General features: G+C 43.7%; 2 protein-coding genes across 2 annotated transcripts in view; both read left to right on the top strand.

Annotated features, from left to right (window-relative positions):
• Positions 1–24,302, top strand: part of LOC110014374 (gastrula zinc finger protein XlCGF57.1) — a 526,943-nt gene that overhangs the window by 410,475 nt on the left and 92,166 nt on the right. The gene's annotated exons all lie outside the window — the stretch shown is intronic.
• Positions 678–23,247, top strand: LOC110016604 (gastrula zinc finger protein XlCGF57.1). Its single transcript, XM_023962683.1, has 2 exons — positions 678–803; positions 20,788–23,247. Exon 2 carries the CDS (start codon positions 21,387–21,389, stop codon positions 22,632–22,634), a length of 1,248 nt encoding a protein of 415 aa, XP_023818451.1. The 5' UTR covers positions 678–803; positions 20,788–21,386; the 3' UTR covers positions 22,635–23,247.

The raw sequence follows: 24,302 nt of genomic DNA, 5'->3' as shown, positions 1-24,302 counted from the left end.
TCTTCACGACATAAAACAGAAAAACTAAGAGAAAAAGGTTTAAGTCTACATTAAGTCCCATCTTTTTTTTATCTCTCCCAACACTGTTATTCCCCCATTCACCTTTGAACAAATATGAGTTTTGTAGTCATTTTTACAATAAAGTTTAGAACGTTGTAAACACGTCATATCCGCTTTTCGTAAAAAACAGCGATGTTGATTTAATGATTTTTTTCATCAGCTTTACTATTTCCTTAACAAAACTTTTATTTTTACTGTGCATTCATTTTTTAAGAGTGAGTTTTTAGGGAAAATGCGGTTTAAACAATTTCTTTTTGAATGACGTTCTGTCGTGACCCGGAAGTAAACAAAACGAGGCCCTAGCAGGTTAGCAGCGTTAGCTTGTGTCTAGAGGACGGTGGTGTTTTGACAGAACCTCTGTGAGGTTTTAAAAAGAGATGTAGCGACACTTAGTTCAATCCAGATCAATCATCTTGAGCCAAAGTGTCGTAAATGAGTGAAGAATTGTTGAACGGAAAGACGACGTGGATTGCTGTGATTCATTGTGAGACTAGCTAGCAGATGATCGGAGCTGCAGTGAAGAGGACGGCGGTGTTTGTGGGAGTTGGAGCTGAAGATCGGAGCAGGAACCATGTCTTCCCTTCAGTCTCTGAGAGAGTTGATCAACGAGCGACTAGCTGCTGCTGCTGAAGAAATCTTCCGACTCTGTGAAGGAACCATCGTCCAGTACGAGCAGGAGCTCTGTCGTCAGCGCAGACTGCTGGATGTCATCTGGAAACCACAGCTTCAACTTCACCGTCTAGGTATGTTTACTGTATCCACCTGCAGACTAATAAAAGACCCATGAACGTCTTTGTTTTCCTCGTCTGAGTTACTCTCTCTGGATCCAAACTGCGGCTGGATAGCTCCTATGTTGCTGCTGTTTTAGTTTGATTAATGTTAGCTTGGGGTTGGGAGGGGCTAATGGGAGATGAGTGTGCAGCTATGAACGAACCACTATTCATGTTTTAACGCCATTAAAGGCGTTCAACGTATTTGTGTTAACGCGTTTATAGTAACAGCCCCTGCAGCGCAGTGTTTTCAACCAGCAGTGGCGGTTCTACAGTTTCTTACAACCCAGGCGAGTAAACCCCCCCCCCCCCCCCGCACACACACAATTTGAGGACGTCGTGTTTTGTTCCCTATTTTTAATTTAGACATTTTTTCAGACAAAAAAAATGCACAAATTTTATATTTTCATATTACAGGGGTGTCAAACTCAGTCTCACAGGGGGCTAAATCCAAAACACGCTTTAGGTTTCGGGCCAAACAAGATAAACATTTTTTATAACATACTAAAGCTGAACATAAAAATGAATAGGATGAGATGAGATGAGGGTTTTTTGCCATTTATACATGTAAAAAAAAGTACAATAGAATTTTTTTCGACAGGTCTCAAGTCAGAGTAACTTACAGACGACAACAAAACAACAACAAAAACTAACAGGGTTCATAAATGAGGTGAGGAACAAAATTTAAGAAAGAGAAGAGTAGAGTAAAAATAAAATCAAAATATTGCGGTGTCCCGACCTAATAATTATTGCACTTTTTTAATATTTGTCATAAACTGTGGTTGTTAAGTGTCTATTGTTCATTGCACTTAGTGTTCTGACTAAGCGCAATAAATTAATGAATAGAAACAGGCTGGAATATTCCAGGATTAAAGTTAAACCTTAAATAGTGGATAATATTTTGCTCTCCGTAAAAATATATTCTGTCAAAATTATACAAATATGAAAGTCCTGCAGAACAAAACAAACAAAGCCCGGACATATTCATAATAAATAATAATAAATCATTTATTTTTCTTTGCTCTTTTGTCCATTTTTTACAGCTGAACTCCTGTGATCAATTTTAGCAATGAATACATTTCCGCTTGGTGTGTGATATCCTGTCCTGATGTGTGTCTTTGTAAACCTTATCATAGGGATTTCATTTTTAAATAAACCTTTGATTTTAAATATATTTTTTAGGTCTTATAAAACATTAAAATCTAAATCGTAGAACTCATCACTGGGAGTCCTCCAAAAATTAAACCACTACTGTCAACCAACCTCTTCACACCGACCACGATTTGTGCTTCAGCGTTGCGTTCATGTCTTTGTTTTAACATGCCTCAAAGCTTCTGTCCAAACATGAGTTCATAAACCTGACGCTCCTGCACTTTGAGGGAGGAGCTACCGTCAAAAGGTTTTTCTTTACCTCATCTTTAAAGACATGGAGGATGTTGAGCAATACGGGTTATTTATTTTGAAGAGTGCCATTAAAGCTTCAGTAATCACATCTCATCATGTTTGGCGTCTTGAGATCATTAAGACTCTCTCCGTATGTGAACGGCGTCCAATTTTAACGCTGCACCCGTCTCCCTGTGATCCAGCGTGTAGACCACTGTCCCAGACGCTGCTGCGTCTGTCCCCAGGAAAAGAGGGGTTTTATCGGGGTCTTAAAAAGTCTTAAAGGCCTTGAATTTGGAAGTTTGCTGCTCTGCGTTTGTGTTTGGTTCTTTCCCTTCAATAGCTTTCCGCCGACGCCCGTCTTTGTCATCTCTGGGTAGTCAGGTTGCACGACTAAGGCTGGCAGCAATGTTTCTAGAAAGAAGAGCGGCACTGTCTAGAGTAGGGTGGACGCCATTTCTCGGCATGAGACTGGGCTTCCCCCAAAACGCGCTCCAATTATCCACAAAACCAACGCTGTTTTTTGGGCACCATCTAGAAAGCCAGCTCCATGTGTCTAACTACAAAAGAGCCGATAACCAGAGTTGAGGGTTCAGCGGGTGTGTCGCTGAGGGCGGAGAACCCTTTACTAACATGGAGTCTCAGGTATATGGAGTCCTATACTGTTCATAATTAAATAAATACATTTTTAATTAGATAAATATGACCTCATGCAAATACATGAGGTCGCACAGACCCGGAGGAAGGTTAAGTTTTGGTTAAGCGCGCAGCCACAAAACGGTTTATGCACGGCTGTTAGGCAGTCGGGTCAGCTGAGGAGAATAAATGTCCCACACCTACATGCGTGACAGCTAACGGGGCTTGAACTTTAAATATGTGCAAGTCACAAGATTTAGTCTTAGACACACTGAAAACACGTTGGGGAAAATGCAACGATAGACGTGTTTAAGATGATCCAGCGCCGCGCCTGGATCGTTGGGGAGACCAGGCGGCGGGGGGGTGAAGGCGAATGAAGGACAACAGGAAATTGGAGTTGTCCTTAACATTCAATTTAGTTTTAATATTACTCTCCCCCTCAGTATGATCTGTGTTATTATATATTTTATGCTTATTTTAATGTTTTGTAATGTATGTAGCCTTTTTTAATGAATTGGTATTTTAAATTATTTTGATTGATCACTGAACTACAAAAACCATCAGGACACATGTCCCATAATGCATTGTTTTGTAGTCATCAGGGCAGCTTTCAGTCAGTTCAGTACTAAATTTCCAGCTGTGTTCACGTAGGTTGGCGCCTTGCTTCCACCCCTTTCTCGTGATATTTTTGTAATGATTGACAGTTGATGTTGGAGCAAAAACAAAAATATATGTCACACAGGTGATCTGTGCAGCGTTGAGTCCACCTGGGTGATCTCAAAGACACTTATTGTGCATCTTGGCTGCACTTATTTGGTGTCACCAACATACATTTCCATCAGTTTTCTTTACTTATTTGTACTGTCATGACAGCGATGCTTTTGTCAGTTTACCTTGTTGTTGCATTTTCAAAACTGCAGATTAAAATGTGACACTGAATTAGAAACGGCACATTGTAATTTTTGCATCTATTATTAAAGTATTTATTAATAGTAATACAGTGGAAATTAGTAGATTTGGTTAGCATGTTGATTTACGGTATGCGCCCCTAAATTTTCTGGTTGTGCCCCTAAAATTTTCAGTTGGGGCCACTGTGCTCCTAGTGAAAAAAGTTAGTCTGGAGCCCTGGAATAGTTCTACATGATAACAATGTTTCCATGTTTGAGTTCATGAGATCATCCCAGAGAGTTTCTGCTTCAGCTCCTGCAGTCAAACTATGTCTTAAATTACGTGTAAATCAGAGCGCCTAAGCACAACACAAGAGTGTGTGTGTGTGTGGGTGTGTGAGCGCGAGCGCAAGTTAAGGGTCTGTTGCCCTGTCCCCCGGAAAAGTAATAGTAAAAAAAGGTTTCCTCCAAAGTATAGAGACTTGTTCTTTTATTAACCTGCTCAGGAAGCGTCCACACGGGGTAGTGAACCCCAAATCAAACCCTGGATTTCCGCTGCGTTTTCCAACCACAATCAGAAACGTCATCGCAATAAAGGTTCAAGATTTTCCCCGAGAGGGAACAATAAAACCAGAGGACCTGATTATAATCATTGTCTCATTGAAAATAGAAATATATAAGGTTCAGGAGGCCCAAGCAGGCTTGTTCTGCTTTGCGCAGCTGCCTGGTCTGACTCTGTCGGTCCGCCAGCTCACCTCCTGCGAGCCGACGTAAGGCACGATGAGCTCTGAGTGAATAGCATGAGAATGAGAAGTGTTTCAACGGGGGACTTCAAGATGTGGACGACCGGAGCTCCTCTGTGGTTTGGTCCACACAAACGCTCAAAAACAGAGTCGTCCATGTTTGCATCTTCTGCAGCAGACAGATTGTTTGTCTCTATTTGATCTCTAATGTCAGCAAAGCTGTGCAGATGTGGCTAAAAAAAATATGTCATCTCTCTGACTGGCACACCGCTGAGTTGGTATCGAGGAATATGAGTCGATTTCCATGGATGTGCCAATGAGCTTTTAGATCCCACCCACTTTCACTGATTGACAGATAGTCATTCTCCTGAAAAAGCTCTTCATGAAATAAATAAATCATTCTGAAAAACAGCAACATGAAATAAAAACAAAGCTACTTTGGAAAATATTGATTTTGAAATCCGTTAGTTTCGTTTCTCTTTCGGCTTTTCCCATCAGGGGTCGCCACAGCGAACAAGTCACATGGTAAACTTGGCAATGTTTTACGCCGGATGCCCTTCCTGACGCAACCCTCTCAAAGCAACCATGCTTGGGACCAACACAGAAGTAGAGAAGGGAACAGGGAGCAGCCCGGATTCAAACCCTGGTTTCACGGATGAAAGGCGCCGCAAACCAGCACGAGCTAAACCGGCTCCCTGATTTTGAAATCCAAGGTTCTGAAAAAAGACGTAGAATCATAATAATATTCAACATGTTTAAAAATGAATATTTTAAAATGCTGTTTTAAAATAATGAACAGGTTTTTAAAGCAAAATGAAATATATTGAATAATATAATGGCTAATTTAAAATCTGTGTGCAGGTTTCTCACAATTTCATGATCTTTATATATATCTACGAGAGATTTATTGCTTGATTGTGTATTTGCATGAGGTCATATTTATTTATTTAATTAAACATTTATTTATCTAATTATGAACATTATAGGACTCCATACAGGTGCTCTAAGTTTTTGCGTTTAGCACTATGTTTCCTCCCAACTGGTACAAACCCTCCCTGTATGCTTCCCGTCTGCTGGGGAGGCGCTGGGGTGTTAACTGGGTTAGCCCTGGTAGCGCGGCCTGCGCTACGAATAACAACCTGGTTAGCCAGGTTGTTACTCGGTTCTAATGGTTCTAAAGATGACTGAGGTAATAAAGTCCTTTTTATTTCCAATATTGCTAACTGTAACTTCTCCAGTACTTTCAAGTGGAGTGGGAAACACGAACCTAAATGGTGCTTCAAAGATGAAGAGGGGGAAAGAAAGACAAATTTTTTTACAGAAACAATGAAGTGTGATAATTATGCAGCAGAATGACAGGATGAAGGAGACGCTTTAATGTGGCAAAGATGCTTTGTGTGCATAATGTCAGTCTACACTGCACCGTTGCAGCTACGCTTTCTCACACACAGAAGTAAAACAGTAACCGTCATCGCCACGACGTTCGCCTTTTTTCAGAGCGTTGTACACATCACTCTGATCAATCTGGTTGCTAAACTAGAATCCACTGCTGGGAGGTTCCACAGAACTTTGGCCCGCTTTACTCAATGCTTTACTCAATGCAGTCAAATTGCAGAGGTCCTGAAAAAGAAGGGCCAACACTGCAAATACCAACTCTTTGCATAAATGTCATGTAATTGTCGATACATCTCCAAAGTTCTTGTAAAGAACTCCATACTCCAACTCCATACTCACATCACAAACTCCCCCCTGCGCTGGTATCAATCCTATCTCTGTAACCTCACTAAATTCATCAGTCTTAAATCATTTGTCCCCTGTTGTTTCTGTCACTATGGAGCCATGCTCTGGGTCCACTGCTCTTCGTCATCTACCTCCTTCCCCTCTGAAAAATCTTTTGCAAAAAAATAAAAAATCCACATTCAATTTTCTCAACAAACTCCATATCTTATCCATCCCCTTTGACAATTCGTCCATCCTCCCCTCCCATCAGATTAAAAGTCTTGATGTCATCCTTGACAGCCCACATCAATAACATCACCCGGTCCTCATAATTCTACTTCTGTTAACATCTCCTGTCTCCATCCTTTCTTTCCCCCCACTCCGCTGCCGTCACCCACTTCAACTACCACCAATACTGTGCGCCTGGACCCAAACTAGATGGCTTTTATGTGCACTGACCAAAAATATAAACGCAACACTTTTGTTATTGCTCCCATTTTTTATGGTATGAACTCAAAGATGTGAAACATTTTCCACATACACAAAATAACCAGTTCTCTGAAATATTGTTCACATCTTCTTCTTCTTTCTCTTTCGGCTTTTCCCATCAGGGGTCGCCACAGCGAATCATCCTTTTCCACCTCACTCTATCATGAACATCTTCTACCCTAACATTAGCCAACTTCATGTCCTCTGTCAAGACATCCATGTATCTCCTCTTTGGCCGTCCTCTTGCCCTCCTGCCAGGCAGCTCCATCTCCAACATCCTTCTACCAATATATCCACTATCCCTCCTCTGAACATGTCCAAACCATCTCAGTCTGGCTTCTCTGACTTTGTCGCTAACACAGGCAACATGAGCCGTCCCTCTGATGTACTCGTTCCTTATCCTGTCTAACCTGGTCACTCCTAAGGAGAACCTCAACATCTTCATCTCCGCTACCTCCATCTCAGCCTCTTGTCTCTGTCTCACTGCTACCGTCTCTAACCCATAGAGCTGAGCTGGTCTCACCACTGTCTTGTACACCTTTCCTTTGAGTCTTGCTGACACTCTTCTGTCACACAACACTCCTGACACTTTCCTCCACCCGCTCCAACCTGCCTGCACTCGCCTCTTCACCTCTTTTCCACACTCCCCATCACACTGAACTGTTGACCCCAAGTACTTAAACTCCTGCACCTTCTTCACCTCAGCCCCCTGTAACCTAACGCTTCTACCTTGATCCCTCTCGTTCAGACACATGTATTCTGTCTTACTACGACTGACCTTCATGCCTCTTCTTTCCAGAGCAAACCTCCACCTCTCTAGCTGTTCCTCCACCTGCTCTCTACTCTCACTGCAAATTACAATGTCATCCGCAAACATCATTGTCCAGGGAGATTCCTTTCTTACCTCGTCTGTCAGCCTGTCCATCAGCATAGCAAACAAAAAAGGACTCAAAGCTGATCCTTGGTGTAGTCCCACCTCCACCTTGAACTCCTCTGTCTGACCTACAGCACATCTCACCACCGTCATACTTCTCTCATACATGTCCTGAACTACTCTGACATACTTCTCTGCCACTCCAGACGACCTCATACAGTACCACAGCTCCTCCCTCGGCACCCTGTCATACGCCTTCTCTAAATCTACGAACACACAATGCAGCTCCTTCTGACCTTCTCTGTACTTTTCCATCAACATTCTCAAAGCAAAAATGGCATCAGTGGTGCTCTTACGGGGCATGAAACCATACTGCTGCTCACAAATCTCCACCTCTTTCCTAAGCCTGGCTTCCACTACTCTTTCCCACAGCTTCATTGTGTGGCTCATCAACCTTATTCCTCTATAGTTGCTGCAGTTCTGCGTGTCACCCTTGTTCTTAAAGATCGGAACCAGAACGCTTCTCCTCCATTCCTCAGACATCTTCTCACTCTCTAGAATCCTATTGAAAAAACTCGTTAGAAATTCCACTGCTGTCTCTCCTAAGCACTTCCATACCTCCACAGGTACGTCATCAGGACCAACGGCCTTTCCGCTCTTCATCCTTTTCAGAGCCTTCCTAACCTCATCCTTTCCAATCTCTGCTACTTCCTGCTCCACAACAACCACATCTTCCTCCCTTCTTTCCCTGTCATTTTCCACGTTCATCAGCTCCTCAAAATACTCCTTCCATCTTTTCTGTACACTCTCCTGGGTTGTTAGCACCTTTCCGTCTCTGTCCTTAATCACCCTTATTTGTTGCACGTCCTTCCCATCTCTGTCTCTCTGTCTGGCTAGCCTGAACAAGTCCTTTTCTCCTTCCTTTGTGTCTAACCTGTCATATAGCTCATCGTAAGCTTTCTGTTTGGCCTTTGCCACCTCTCTCTTCACTCTACGCTGCGCTTCCTTGTACTCCTGTCTACCTTCCTCAGTCCTTTCTACATCCCACTTCCTTTTAGCCAACCTCTTCCTCTGGACGCATTCCTGTACTTCCTCATTCCACCACCAAGTCTCTTTACCGTCTTTCCTCTTTCCAGATGACACACCTAGCACTTTCCTACCTGTTTCCCTGATAATCTCTGCTGTAGTTTCCCAGTCATCTGGAAGCTCATCCTGACCACCCAGGACCTGTCTCAACTTCTGCCTAAATTCCTCACAAGTTTCTTCATTCTGTAGCTTCCACCGCTTGGTCTTCTTTTCTGTTTTCCCTCTCTTCTTCTTCCTGACCTCCAGAGTCATCTTACACACCAGCATGCGGTGCTGTTTGGCTACACTCTCTTCTACCACCACTTTGCAGTCATTAACCTCTCTCAAATGACCTCGTCTACATAGGATGTAGTCCACCTGAGTACTCCTACCTCCACTTCTGTATGTCACTCTATGTTCCTCTCTCTTCTGGAAGTAAGTGTTGACTACAGCCATTTCCATCCTCTTCGCAAAGTCCACCACCATCTGTCCCTCCAGATTCCTTTCCTTCACACCAAACCTGCCCATCACCTCCTCATCACCTCTATTGCCCTCACCAACATGGCCATTAAAGTCTGCTCCAATAACAACTCTCTCTCCTCTGGGGATACCCTCTATGACCTCATCCAACTCACTCCAGAATCTCTCCTTCACTTCTAACTCACAGCCAACCTGTGGCGCATACCCACTGACTACATTCACCATCACCCCTTCAATTTCTAACTTTAGGCTCATCATCCTGTCTGAGACTCTTTTCACCTCTAGAACACTGTTTACAAACTCCCCCTTCAGAATCACACCTACCCCGTTTCTCTTCCTATCAACACCATGATAGAACAGTTTGTATCCTCCTCCAATACTACGTGCCTTGCTGCCCTTCCACCTTGTCTCCTGCACACACAGTACATCTACCTTCCTTCTCTCCATCATGTCTGCCAGCTCTCTGCCTTTCCCTGTCATTGTGCCAACGTTAAGAGTCCCTATTCTCAAACCTATGTTCCTGCCTTTTCCCTTCTCTCTCTGGCCACGGACCCTTCTGCCTCCCCTCTTTCTTCGACCAACAGTAGTCAAATTTCCACCGACACCCTGTAGGTTAACAGCATCGGTGGCGGTCGTTGTTAACCCGGGCCTCGACTGATCCGGTATGTCAAAAGTGTTGTGGATGATTCGCATGGTTATTTTGGCAATTTTTACGCCGGATGCCCTTCCTGACGCAACCCTCTCTATTTATCCGGGCTTGGGACCGGCACAGAGGCAACTGGCTTGCAACCCCTGTGGCTAGATTCTGAAATATTGTTCACAAATCTGTCTAAATCTGTGATAGTGAGCACTTCTCCTTTGCCAAGACAATCCATCCCACCTCACATGTGTGCCATATCAAGAGGCTGATTAGACAGCAGGATTATTGCACAGGTGTGCCTTAGACTGGCCACAAGAAAAGGCCACTCTAAAATCTTCAGTTGTAGCACACAGCACAATGCCACAGATGTCGCAAGTTTTGAGGGAGCGTGCAATTGGCATGCCGATAGCACGGATGTCTACCAGAGCTGTTGCTAGGGAATTAAATGTCAATTTCTCCACCATAAGCCATCTCCAAATGCCTTTCCGAGAATTTGGCAGCACATCCAACCGGCCTCACAACCGCAGACCACGTGTAACCACACCAGCCCAAGACCTCCACATCCAGCATGTCCACCTCCAAGATCGTCTGAGACCAGCCACTCGGACAGCTGCTGAAACAATCGGTTTGCATAACCACAGAATTTCTGCACAAACTGTCAGAAACCGTCTCAGGGAAGCTCATCTCCATGCTCGTCATCCTCATCGAGGTCTCGACCTCAATCCAGTTCGTCGTCGTAACCGACTTGAGTGGGCAAATGCTCACATGCGATGGCGTCTGGCACGTTGGAGAGGTGTTCTCTTCACGGACGATTCCCGGTTTACACTCTTCAGGGCAGATGGCAGACAGCGTGTGTGGCGTCGTGTGGGTGAGCGGTTTTCTGATGTCAATGTTGTGGATCGAATAACCCATGGTGGTGGTGGGGTTATGGTATGGGCAGGCATCTGTTATGGGCGAAGAACACAGGTGCATTTCATTGATGGCATTTTGAATGCACAGAGATACCAAGACGAGATCCTGGGGCCAATTGTTGTGCCGTACATCCAACAACATCACCTCATGTTGCAGTATGATAATGCACGGCCCCATGTTGCAAGGATCTGTACACAATTCTTGGAAGCTGAAAACATCCCAGTTCTTGTATGGCCAGCATACTCACCAGACATGTCACCCATTGAGCATGTTTGGGATCCTCTGGATTGGCGTATACGACAGTGTGTTCCAGTTCCTGCCAATATCCAGCAACTTCGCACAGCCATTGAGGAAAAGTGGACCAACATCCCACAGGCCACAATAGACAACCTGATCAACTCTATACACTTCATGAGGCAAATGGTGGTCACACCAGATACCGACTGGTTGTCTGAGTCCCCTGACCCCCTCAATAAAACAAAACTGAAGATTTCCGAGTGGCCTTTTCTTGTGGCCAGTCTAAGGCACACCTGTGCAATAATCAGGCTGTCTAATCAGCATCTTGATATGGCACACCTGTGAGGTGGGATGGATTATCTTGGCAAAGGAGAAGTGCTCACTATCACAGATTTAGACAGATTTGTGAACAATATTTCAGAGAACTGGTTATTTTGTGTATGTGGAAAATGTTTCACATCTTTGAGTTCATACCATAAAAAATGGGAGCAATAACAAAAGTGTTGCGTTTATATTTTTGGTCAGTGTATGTTTTTAAAAACGAAACCAATCCTTCTTTTTTTTTTTTTTTATAAAAAAAAAATGTAGAAAAAAAGAAAAGAAAAAAAAAGGGGGCGGAGCCTGTCCACACACACACTCAAATGTTATAAACACACCTGCTAGCTGCAAAAATGTCCACCTGTCGACATGTACACAAAACAGATAGTGTTCACACGCATACTTATGCCTTAAAACCAACTAGTGTGAAATATTTCAGTCATTCAGTCATGCAAACTGTTAGTGCAAAGGTGAGCTAACACCAGTGCTCAGGTGAGTGTTTATGTTCTTCTAAAATGGATGGTGGAACGTGAAAAGAAGGAGGGAGAGTGCCCAGCCATCCCCACCCCAAGACCCCCACCGCAGCAGCAGCGGCAGCCGGAATCCCCCCAACGCCACACGGGAACCGGCAGGGAACAACCGCCGCCCGGGCGACCAAGCCCGCCACCCATGCCAGGGCCAGCAGGGCCGCCGCAAGGCCCCCAGAGCCAGAGGCCAGGGACACACGGAGGGAAAGAGAGCGCCGCCCCAGCCCAACCAGCAGAGCAGCCCCCCCGCCGCGCCGGGAGAACCCAACGCAGGGCCCCACCGGAGAAGGACGCCCACAGCCCCAAACGAGCACCCCACCACCACCCAGGAGTTCCGGGTATCCCCCCGCCCCAACCCCAGGTACGAGCCAGGACCCCCCAAGGGAGACCCGCTCCGCACTCCAGGCAGCCACCCGCCCGGCCCACGGTTGGTCCAGGGAGGAGCGAGGCATGGGCCCGCCGCCCCCGCCCAGGGGGGGGGAACCCCGGGGAAAAAAGAGGGCCCACAAGGGGTGTTGTAAATATGGCCCGACCAGGCTCGGCCACAGTTGGAAATTTGGCGGGGCCCAGCACTCAGGAGCAAGGACCAGAACCCACCCCCTAGGGACCAGACACCCCCGGCTCAGATGTAATGTGAACCCCCCCACCGCGCGGAGAGAGCACCGCCGGGCCCAGGAAGCCGGCACCCCGGGGACACGGCCGCCGCCGCAAAGGGGCCCGCACCCCCCACCAGGGAAGAGGCAGGGGACAGACGGACCCAGGTCCCACCTTCCTTGCAAAATGTGTGTGCGTGTATGTGTGTTTGAAAGGGTGTGTGTGTGCATGTGTGTGTGTTTATGTTGGGATGTATATATTGAGGGGGGAGGGGTGTGTGTACTCAGGGGGGTGCGGTTAAAATTGGCGGGTAGGGCACTAAGGGGACATCTCCTGATTACTCACAGTGACGTCCCCTCACCCTCCCCACCAAGGGGCCCTAAATGTCTAAGGTGCGGTTAAAATTGGCGGGTAGGGTGCTAGGAGGACATCCGCTGCTTGCTGGCAGTGATGTCCAAGCACCCCCCCTACCAAGGGCCCTACATGTCTAAGGTGCAAATAAAACCGAAAGAGGGGGGGCCCACTCCATACGGCAACCACAGGAGGGGGGCCACTGCCTAGTAAACCCCCCCCCCCCAAGGCTCATTGCAGGCTAAGCCCCCCACCCCCTCACCCTATTATGAGGTTATATGAGGAAGGGGGTAAGTTGGGGACAGATGATAGACTGTCTCCCGGTGGTCAAACAGCTGTCCCCCGCCCCCCCACTCCCCCCCCCCCCTAGCAAGGGGGCCAGGCCCACCCAGACCCGGGGCCCCAGACCCGGGGCCCCACCCCCGGAGGCGCAGACACCCCAGGCCCAGCACCACCACCCCCACACAGAGAGAGAGGAACCAGAAAGCGCCGGCCCCCCCCCGGAGCAAGCCCAGGCCCCCACCCCCAAACGCCGGCCCTAGAAGAGCTCTGGTCAGGCCTCGACGGGACCGAGGCAGCCAACCGGCCGGGGAAACCGCCGATGGCCTCAGCGGAGACCCCGACCCGTCAACCCCCCCTGCCCCGTACCAATAGTGCCCCCCCCCCTCCCCCAGAATGCCCCCCCACAGGACAGGGCCGACAAGACCCCCACCCCACCCCACCCCCAGACCCCGCAGCCGAAGCGGATGACACCCAGAGCGACCGGGGGCCCCAAGAGGGTTGCCCCGTCCCGCCCCAGAGCCAGGGAAGGGCCGATCCCAGCCCCAGGTGTAGACGGGAAGCCCATCCAGCGCCGCTGGGCCCCCCCCCCCGAGCAGCGCCCCCCGCCAACCCCCCACCAGCACAGGCAAAGGGACCACCCCCCCAAACCAAGCCAGACCACCACCCCACCCCCCCACCACGCACCCCCACACCCAAGCCCAGAGGACCACGCAGCGCCCCAGGCCGCCCCACCCAGGCGCCGGACCCGACGCCCCGACCCCCATCCCGGCCCACGGCAGAAGGGCAAGAAGCAGCGACGACCATGCCCCCCCCACCCCCTAAGTCACGGAGTTAGCTATGGGAGACCAGAGAGACCGAATTCTTTCAAAGTTACTTGAACTTTGGGCTGACATTTTTTCCAAGCTGATATGATCAAGCAGCAGATTTCTGTGTTGACTTATATTTATATTTTTTTTGCTTTTCCAATTTATTAAAATAGTTTTTTTAGCAATGCAAAGAGTTATGAAAATGATAGAGCCTAATCCTCCTACATCGATGGCACTCATGTCACCAAGCACACAAAGTGACGGTGAAGCTGTGATTGAAACCTTAAGCCAGACTGATAGATCGGCACATACCTGCTGCCAGAGAGCCTGGACAGGCGTGCAGAACCATAGTGCATGCATGTAATTGTCGGGTAGATTACTGTCACAGTGCTGACAAATGTCTGAGTTACTGAGACCCATCTTGAACATCCTCTGTCCAGTGTAGTAAATTCTGTGAAGAGTTTTGAAATGGATTAGCTGCAGATTTGGACTTTTTGTCATTTTAAAACTTTTTAAAAACTTTCATCTGTGCTGATGCTCAAATCCGCATCCCATTTTGTTGTCGGAAGTGAAATATTGTTATCTAAATTACATAAAAGTTTGTATATTTTGGAGAGAGTTTTATTCATTGAGAAATTGATCAGAGTGGTAACTACATCTGGTAGCTTTAAATCGTTGTCTCTGTATTTAAACTTTTTAGTAATAATTGATTTAAGTTGCTGATATTCCAAGAAGTTATATATTCCATGTTTGTCTTGAAGTTCCTGGGCAGTTATGAATCTTCTATCAATAATTATGTGCTCTAGTTGTTTTATGCCCCCTGCGTGCCAAGCTGGGAAGTGGATAATTTTTTTTTGTTTATGAGGATGTCTGGGTTGTTCCAGATGGGTGTCATTTTGCACGGTTGAATTGATGATTTTGATATTTTGAGAAATTCCCACCAGGCTGTTAAAGTGGCATTTATATTAATACTTTTGAAACAATCCTGTTTTTTAACTATTTGACTAATAAATGGAAGATCTGACAGGTTGATCTTTCCACATAACGCCTGTTCCAAGTCTAACCATGAGTTGGTTTCTGGATTATTTTTTAACCATTTTAAGATGTATTGTAATCTATTTGCAAGAAAGTAACTGTGGAAGTTAGGTAATTCTAATCCTCCACAGCTTTTTGCAGATTTTAAAGTTTTTAGACTAATTCTTGCAGGTTTATTGTTCCATAGAAAGCTTGATATGGATGTTTTGAACCATTTTAATGGCGGTTGTGTGGGAATCATTGAGAAGAGATAATTAACTTTGGGTAAGATTTTCATTTTAACCGTGGCTACCTTGCCCATAAGGGACAAAGGCAGGTTGGTCCAGCGTGTTAGATCGTCCTGTATGTTTTTCAGTAATGGGGTGTAGTTTAGCTGCACCAATTCTGATATTTTGGGGGAAAAATAAATACCTAGATATTTTATATTGCCTGATTTAACTGGTATTGTGAGTCCTTGCTCCCAGGGCTCCAGACTAACTTTTTTCACTAGGAGCACAGTGGCCCCTAACTGAAAATTTTAGGGGCACAACTAGAAAATTTAGGGGCGCATACCGTAAATCAAAATTCTAACCAAATCTACTAATTTCCACTGTATTACTAATAAATACTTTAATAATAGATGCAGAAATTACAATGTGCTGTTTCAAATTCAGTGTCACATTTTAATCTGCACTTTTGAAGATGCACCAAGAAGGTAAACTGACAAAAGCATTGCTGTCATGACAGTACAAATAGTTAAGAAAACTGATGGAAATTTATCTTGGTGACACCAAATAGGTGCAGCCAAGATGCACAATAAGCGTGTTTGAGATCACCCAGGTGAACTCAACGCTGCGCAGATCACCTGGTGTGTGACATATATTTTTGTTTTTGCTCCAACATTAACTGTCAATCATCACAAAAATTTCAGGAGAAAGGGGTGGGAGCAAGGGGCAAACCCACCCGGACACAGCTGGAAACTGAACTGACTGAAAGCTGCCCTACAGGCTACAAAACAATGCATTATGGGACATGTGTCCTGATGGTTTTTGTAGTGGAGGGATTAATCAAAATAATTTAAAATACCAATTCATTAAAAAAGGCTACATACATTACAAAACCTTAAATAATCATAAAATATATAATAACACAGATCATACTAAGGGGGAGAAGAATATTAAAACTAAACTGAATGTTAAGGACAACTCCATTTCCAGGCGAGGTGCTGGTTCATTTAAAAAACGTCTATCGTTGCATTTTCCACACGTATTTTCAGTGTGTCTAAAACTAATGTTGTTTTTGCTCGAGCGTGTTTAAAGTTCAAGCCCCGTTAGCTGTCACGCACGTACGTGTGGGACATTTATTCTCCTCAGCTGACCCGACTCCCGCGGGAGCGGTGTGCTGCCATAACCCGTTTGATGCGCCGCCGTAACCGTAACCAAAACCTAAACCTTCCTCCGGGTCTGTGCGGCCCAGAGAAAAGTTCAGCACGGACTGCATGTATTTAGAAAATTACGAGCGAAAAGATACGTTCTAAAGGAAAGTAAGGAACTCCTTCATGTGGTCCGGGGAGGGCGCTGTCAGGTGTCCTGCTTTCAAACCCTGTCATTGTCACGCCCCCAAGAGTCATATACCCCACTGTGATTGGTTGGTCAGCTCTAGGCCCCTCCCCCTACACGCATTTTAGCCACTCACAGTGGCTTTCCCTATTCTTCTCACACGCAGTGGCCGCCTCACACACAGGCATCACGCGAGTGTGTGCTCGCGTTTCATGAGTATGTGCGCGAGTGTGTGTGTCTGCCTGCGTGCGTGTGCGTTTGCGTCTCATTGATTATTTCATTGATCATTGACGTGCCCCTTCCACGTTTAATGTATAAAAAAATACGAAGGGTGGGGGAGGCAAATTTACTGGTCGCACATGTGCGAATGGATGTAAAATTCAGTCGCACACTCTCAAATTTTGGTCGCAAAATGCGACCAATTGCTCGCAGTCTGGAGCCCTGCTTGCTCCGCATTACTGTTCAGTGGTAATAAAACAGATTTATTCCAATTAATGGAATAGTCTGATATAGAAGAGAATTCATTAATGATTGTTGCCGTTTCATTTACAGAATGTATATTACTTAAAAACAGTAATATGTCATCTGCATAGAGACTAATTTTATGATGGCTGTGTTTGGTTTTAATTCCTTTAATACTCTCATTCTGTCTTATTGCTGCAGCTAGAGGCTCGATAAATATTCTAAAAAGAGAGGGGGAGAGTGGGCAACCCTGTCTAGTTCCTCTTCCAAGAAAAAACCTGTTGGAAGTCTGTTTATTAGTTCTAACTGATGCATTGGGGTTGTGATATAATATTTTGATCCAATTGATGAATGATTCTCCAAACCCAAACTTATGGAGGGCAGCAATGAGGAACTTCCAATTTACTCTATCAAAGGCTTTTTCAGCATCCAGTGATAGTATAGTCATTTCCTGGTTTTTGATGGTGGCAAAGTCTATTATGTTAACGAGTCTGCGGACATTGTCATCCGAGTGTCTGCCTTTGATGAATCCAGTTTGATCAAAGTGAATTATGTGAGGAGTGACTTTTTCTATTCTCTGTGCTAGTGCTTTGCAGATAATTTTTACATCTGCATTAATTAAAGAAATGGGGCGATAGCTTGAAGGACTCGTGGGGTCTTTGTCTGGTTTTAGAAGAAGGATAATGTTGGCAGAGTTCATGTTAGGTGGTAGAGATTGGCTTTCATTGATAAATTTTACCGTTTTATAAAACGTTGGTGCCAGTTGTTCCCAGAATTCCTTATAAAACTCTGCAGGAAAGCCGTCAGGCCCTGGTGCTTTACCATTAGGCATAAGTAACAGAGCTTCATGAAGCTCAGACAACGAGAGCGGAGAGTCTAAATTTGTGATTTGATCTTCGTTTAACTTGGGCAGGTTTATATTGTTGAGAAATGAGTTGATGCTTTGTTCTGATGGATTGATCTGTGGAGTGTATAAGTTTTGATAAAAGTCTTTAAACGCATTATTAATTTTTACCGGGTCATGGGTGACATTCCCTGTTTGGTCCATAATCGAAGTGATTGTTGATTTTTCTTTATTAATTTTAAGCTGATTAGCTAGAAATTTGCCAGATTTATTTGAGTTTTCATATCTTTCCAGTCGAAGCCTTTGTATCTGGAATTGTGTTTGTTTATTGATGATGTCATTTAACTGCAGCTTTAAATTTTTCAGGTCCCCCAGTATGTGTTCCTGTGCAGAAGCATTATAAGCAGTCTCCAGAGTTTTTATTTTATTTCCTAATTCTAATAAATCTGCTTTCTCCTTGCGTTTTTTATGCGTTGAATAAGAGATGATTTTCCCTCTCATGACTGCTTTTGCTGCTTCCCAAAGAATACTTGGTGATATTTCAGAAGTATCGTTGAATTCTAAGAAGGTTGCCCACTCTTTTTTAAAGAATTCAATAAATTCCTGGTCTTTTAACAGAGATGTATTAAACCTCCAGGTTGAACCCGAGGGTCTGGGTACTTCCCTTGAAATAGTAACAGAAACTGGTGCATGGTCACTGATAATAATTGGATGAATGTTGGAACTTTTAATTTCTTTCAAAAGGGAGTTACTGACTAATAAATAATCTAAACGAGATTGTGAATGGTGAACTGGAGAGAAAAAGGTGAACCCCTTAGTGCTTGGATGACATGAGCGCCAAGCGTCGCAGAGACCCAGATCATTCATGTACTGCTTTAGAATACTTGCAGATCGCCATGTACGCTGGTTTGCTGCTGTGCTGAGTCTGTCAAGTTCAGGGTCCAAAACAAGGTTGACGTCTCCTCCTATAATGATTGTGGAGTCAGAGTGAGCTGAGAGTGAGGTGAAGAATCTGTGAAAGAAGGAAGAGTCGTCAACATTAGGACCGTATACACTCGCTATACAAAAGTCCTTATTCTGAATGGATATATTAATGATTACAAATCTGCCTTCTGGGTCAGTAACTGTATCCTTATGAGTAAATGTAACATTTTTATTAATCAAAACTGCAACCCCTCTTTGTTTGGAGTTGAAACTGGCAGAAAACATAACTGGATACTGGGAACAGCACAGGAGATGACCAGCTGATAAAGATAAATGGTCTCCTGCAGCAGAGCTATATCTGCTTTAAGATCATTCAGGTGATTTAACACTTTCAATCTCTTTGGCCCAGAACCAAGTCCACGCACATTCCAGCTAACGATGTTAAGACTGTTCATAGCTGTTCTAACCGGGAGAGTGCAAGGCTAAATAGTGCGTGTGCCCATCCGTGTGCGCGTGCACGCTGTGCGTACCTGCTACACTGACAAGCGCTGTGCGTTGTGGGTGAACGTGTCTTAGCTGTGAGCTGCATGTTGCGTGCGTCCTGTGTGAGCCTAAGTGAGGTTTTTGCAGTTTATCAACGTGTGTGTGCGGGATCGCGTGTGCATGCTCTTATGCGCGCTAGTATGCGCGCGCGCCCGTTCCGTGCATAAATAAATACTCACCGTGGTTGCGTTGACTTTACCTGATTCACATATGAGGACATGGGAAGGGGGGGGGGGGGGACAAGAGAAAAGAGAGAGGGAAAGAGAAAGAACAAAAAACAAAAACAACGAAACAACAACAGAAACATGAATGTGAGAGAAAGAAAAAACACTTTTCCTGAGAGGTGTGGATTATTGATGATCCGATTATTTCCTATTCAATTAAATAAGTTTGCGGGTTTCTTCTGGGCGGCGTAGAGGTCCACCTGAAGCTCCCCAAGGAAGAGGTCCAGAAGATCTCCTTTCACAGGGTTCACCGGCTCGGAGGAAAAAGGCCGGACAATCAGCGTCCCCGTCCTATTGTTGCTAAATTTGAACATTATAAACAAAAGATGCAGGTAAAAAGCAGAGGGCGAGAGCTGAAAGACACACATTATAGCGTGAATGATCAGTTTCCAGGCGAGATCCTCCGCCGGCGGAAAATCCTCTTCCCGCTGAGGAGGAAGCACCTGTCTGCTGGAGCCCGCGCGGTGGTTGCCGTTGATAAACTTTTTGTGAACGGCAAGCTGTTCCGGGACCCAGAGGTAACACCCTGGCTGTGCTGAAGGCTTTCAGAGGCGCACTGACAACCAATCCTTCTTATTTAGGTGTGTTACAATGCACACACATACAGGAATAAGACTTTCAGAGTTGCAGAGATAGTTTTTATTTTTTTTCCACCGAACATCTGGGCAACTTTTGACATTTTTAGGTCCACAGTTGAAAATTCAGTTGCACCTGGGATGAAATTGGTCACTTTCTAGATCCCTGTATCTATATTTCTTCACTACAGGTTGATTTACCTTCAGTATAGGAACATTTTTGGAAGCATTAGTTTCTTTTTAAGAAAGATCAGAGACAGAACACTATCCGGTTGATGTTTACAAATATTGCTTCGGGCTGAGTTTCCATTTTGAAAGAGCAGCATTCATCTTTGCCTACACAACAACAGCAACTTCTTTTTTACATTTCACAAATCGACTGAAAGGGAAATGACAGAGTTTTGTGTTTGTTTGTTGTTGCTTTGGGTATAAGTTTTTTCAGTCATTAATAGGAAAATACTGGAAATAAGTGTTGCATGATTGAAAGTCTCTTCATACGGGAAATGGCATAGGGATTTTTCCCACGTGGATCTCTGCTGTTACAAATTTGCATTAAAATTTAAATATGATGTCTGTTTTATGTGTTATATTCAAATGAACTATATCAACCTAATTTAGCTTCTACTTTAATACAAAAATGTGAGTGTTTTTGTCATTAGTAAATTTACGGGGTCAAGAGGTTTGGAGTTTCTTCGATTGGGTGTTTGATGTCTTAACTTTTATTGGCCTCTAAGTAGTTACATTTTTTTCATTGAACATTTTATTCTGTGGATCTTCACACTGTGCTTTTTATATTTATGACTGTTTGACAAGACATAAAGTCCTTTTAAAGTATAGGAGGGCTCCTTTCTGTGTTTGTGTCCCTGCAGATCTCCCCCAGCATTATGTGACTGAAGACGATTTCTACAACCAACAGAGACATGTCAGAGTGCAACAGGAGGAACCTGAACCTCCACAGATCAGAGAGGAACAGGAGGAAATAGAACTTCTACAGTTTATAGAGGAACAAGAGGAACCAGAACCTCCACAGATCAAAGAGGAACAGGAAGAACCAGAACCTCCACAGATCAAAGAGGAACAGGAGGAAATAGAACTTCTACAGTTTATAGAGGAACAAGAGGAACCAGAACCTCCACAGATCAAAGAGGAGCAGGAGGAAATAGAACTTCTACATTTTATAGAGGAACAAGAGGAACCAGAACCTCAACAGATCAAAGAGGAACAGGAGGAACCAGAACCTCCACAGATCAAAGTAGAACAGGAGGAAATAGAACTTCCACAGTTCATAGAGGATCAAGAGGAACCAGAACCTCCACAGATAAAAGAGGAGCAGGAAGAACAAGAATCTATACAAAATGAAGAGAAATGGGGGGAACCAGAACCTTCACAGATTAAAGAGGCCAATGAAGAGCTCTGCATTAGTCAGGAGAAACAGCAGCTTGATTTTAAGCAGGAGACTGATACCTTGATGGAGACTTTTACTTATGAGGAAAATGAGAGCAGTGAAGCAGATTTAAACAACCAGCAGAGCTTTAATGAAACTGATAGTCAGGATAAAGAAGGAAACCAACATGAAGAATCGACAACAACTACAGATGAAGAGACAGACCCAGAGAACAGAGATCAGACGATCCCAAGTTTTGGTTACTTGTCTCGATTTAGACTTCATAAGAGAATCCATAAAAAAGGGAAGCATTTTGCTTGTAAGGAATGTACTAAAAGTTTTAGTAATATAACCTATCTCAAATCACATATGCGAACCCATACAGGAGAAAAGCCTTTTTCTTGTACAGAATGTGATACAAGTTTTAGACAAATAGCCCATCTGAAATCACACATGAGAACTCACACAGGAGATAAGCCTTTTTCTTGTAAAGAATGTGACAAAAGCTTTAGTCAGATGCATAGTCTCAAAAGACACATGAGAACTCACACAGAAGAGAAGCCTTTTTCTTGTCAAGGATGTGACAAAAGCTTTAGTCAGAATAATACTCTTAAAGCACACATGAGAACTCATACTGGAGAAAAGCCTTTTTCTTGTAAAGAATGTTATAGAGGTTTTTCTCATGTATCTAATCTCAATATTCACATGAGAACTCATACAGGAGAAAAGCCTTTTTCTTGTAAAGAATGTTATAGAGGTTTTACTAATGTATCTAGTCTCAAAAGTCACATGAGAATTCATACAGGAGAAAAGCCTTTTTCTTGTAAAGAATGTGATAGAAGTTTTAGTCATATATGTGCTTTAAAAAGACACATGAGAATTCATACAGGAGAAAGGCCTTTTTCTTGTAAAGAATGTGATAGAAGTTTTACTCATATATGTGCTTTAAAAAGACACATGAGAACTCATACAGGAGAGAAGCCTTTTACTTGTAAGGAATGTGATGCAAGGTTTAGTCGTATAGCTTATCTCAAAAAACACATGAGAACTCACACAGGAGAGAAGCCTTTTTCTTGTAAGGAATGTAACAAAGGTTTTAGTCATAGATCTAGTCTTAAAACACACATGAGAACTCACACAGGAGATAAGCGTTTTTCTTGTAAGGAATGTGATACAAGTTTTAGTTATTTATCTAATCTTGAAACACACATGAGAATCCATACAGGAGAAAAGCCTTTCTCTTGTAACAAATGTGACAAAAGTTTCAGTGATGTATCTAATTTCAAGAAACACATGAGAACTCACCCAGGAGATATAACCTTTCCTGTGTAAAGGATTTTATTTAAGCTCTTTACTTAGGTAAGACAAGGAAACCCAGCAGTAAAATACATTAGGGCTTGACATAAAAAGAGGGGAATATGATGAAAAAGTAGCACTTTTCTTTGATCAATAATAAACGGGAATTTAATACAGAACTCACACAGATTGAGATTTTGTTTTTTTTATTGTATGTTGGAAACAACTCAAAGTTCATGAAATTAATTATTATGGCCCGCAGCGGTCACAGACTGCAAGGACCATATTGTAACTGCTACAATGGTCGAACACTGAAAAAGGTTAAAAACGTCAAAAACGCGTCAAAATGCCAAAAAATGAGGTCAGAAGTCAGCCAAAGCAAAATCGACATGAAAATTGTGTAACGCAACAAAAGTACACACACACACAACACTACCGAAAAAACGTCAAAATTGTAATCGCAAAAATGACGACAAAAACACAAAAAAGCCCTCAAAGGAAGGGTTTACAGCCCCCAGAGAATGTCAACCCCCCCTCCCCCCATTGACGATGCTTGTAAATTGTTTATGGGGCCAAGATTTTTTTTTTTTTTTCAAATTAAAGCTACAAAATCAAAACACGCGTGTTGGAGATATCCCAATACAATCATTATGGGATGGCCACACGACCTTTGGCTTGGTGGCCATTTTTTGGGAAAACGACACTTTTGTTTGAGCGATTTTCATGAAATTGCACACACATGCCACCAGCTTAATTCTACAACTACCAGAGTAGTATCATTGACCTTTGACCTTGGGATGGGGCGGCCATCTTGAATAAAAAAAAAGCACCTCTAGTAACATACAAACGAAAACTCGTCCTGGGGATTTTTATCAATCTTCTTGAAACTTCTCGAACATCAATGGCAAGCTACTGTGAACAAAATTTTGGAATTAGAAGTTGTAGATTTTGAACAGCGTGCACGTGGCGAATTAGCAACTGTTGCGATTTTAGCTAGCTCGCACATTTTTTATTGGAATGTTGTGAAAATGAAATATACGATTCCCTGGCCCATACCGGACAAAATGATGTCACATACAACAAGATCGATAAAGGAATGTGGCCGTGGTAAAAAAAAAAAGGGCTGACTCGGCTAAAAAAAAAAAAATTCAGATTTTTTTTTAAGAATCAGCTAACGAAACCAAGATAACTTTGTCAGGTATATTTAAACAAAGCTTTGAAATCATTACGTGATACAACAACACCTACCGTTTGGTGGCCATTTTGTACCAATATCTGCCATTTCGAGTTTTTCGCGTTTTTGCACAATATGGAAAATTGAACTTTTTTCAAGCAATTTTCATGAAATTTGACTCGCATGTCCCAGCGTAAATCTATAATCACTTCTGGAGTTTCATCGACCTTTGATCTCTGGAAATCTTGAATTATTGTAAAAAAATACACCTTTAGAACTGGATTCAAACGTAAACTTGTCCTTGGAATTTTCATCCATCATCTCGAAACGTTTTGGGCATCAATGGCAAGCTACTGTGTAAGTAATGTGTATAAGTAATGTGGGCGTGGTTAGCATAAAATCCCTGTTGCTAAGGACAACAAAAAGTTTACTTTTTCAGATTCGTCTGAAACTGATGTCGATCTGTTCATCCCGAGTAGATTAAAACATGAAATGGTTGCTATGGAGATAAAATAAACAGAAAATCCGAC

The sequence above is a fragment of the Oryzias latipes genome, chromosome 2 (assembly GCF_002234675.1).
Source record: "Oryzias latipes chromosome 2, ASM223467v1".
In the NCBI taxonomy this organism is placed as follows: Eukaryota; Metazoa; Chordata; class Actinopteri; order Beloniformes; family Adrianichthyidae; genus Oryzias; species Oryzias latipes.
The sequence above is the reverse complement of the archived record's forward strand: the minus strand, read 5'-3'. Positions and strand labels throughout refer to the sequence as shown.

What these genes read in the sequence shown, in the direction of transcription:
- LOC110016604 (XM_023962683.1), top strand. Translation starts at nt 21,387, where the DNA reads ATGGAGACTTTTACTTATGAGGAAAATGAGAGCAGTGAAGCAGATTTA.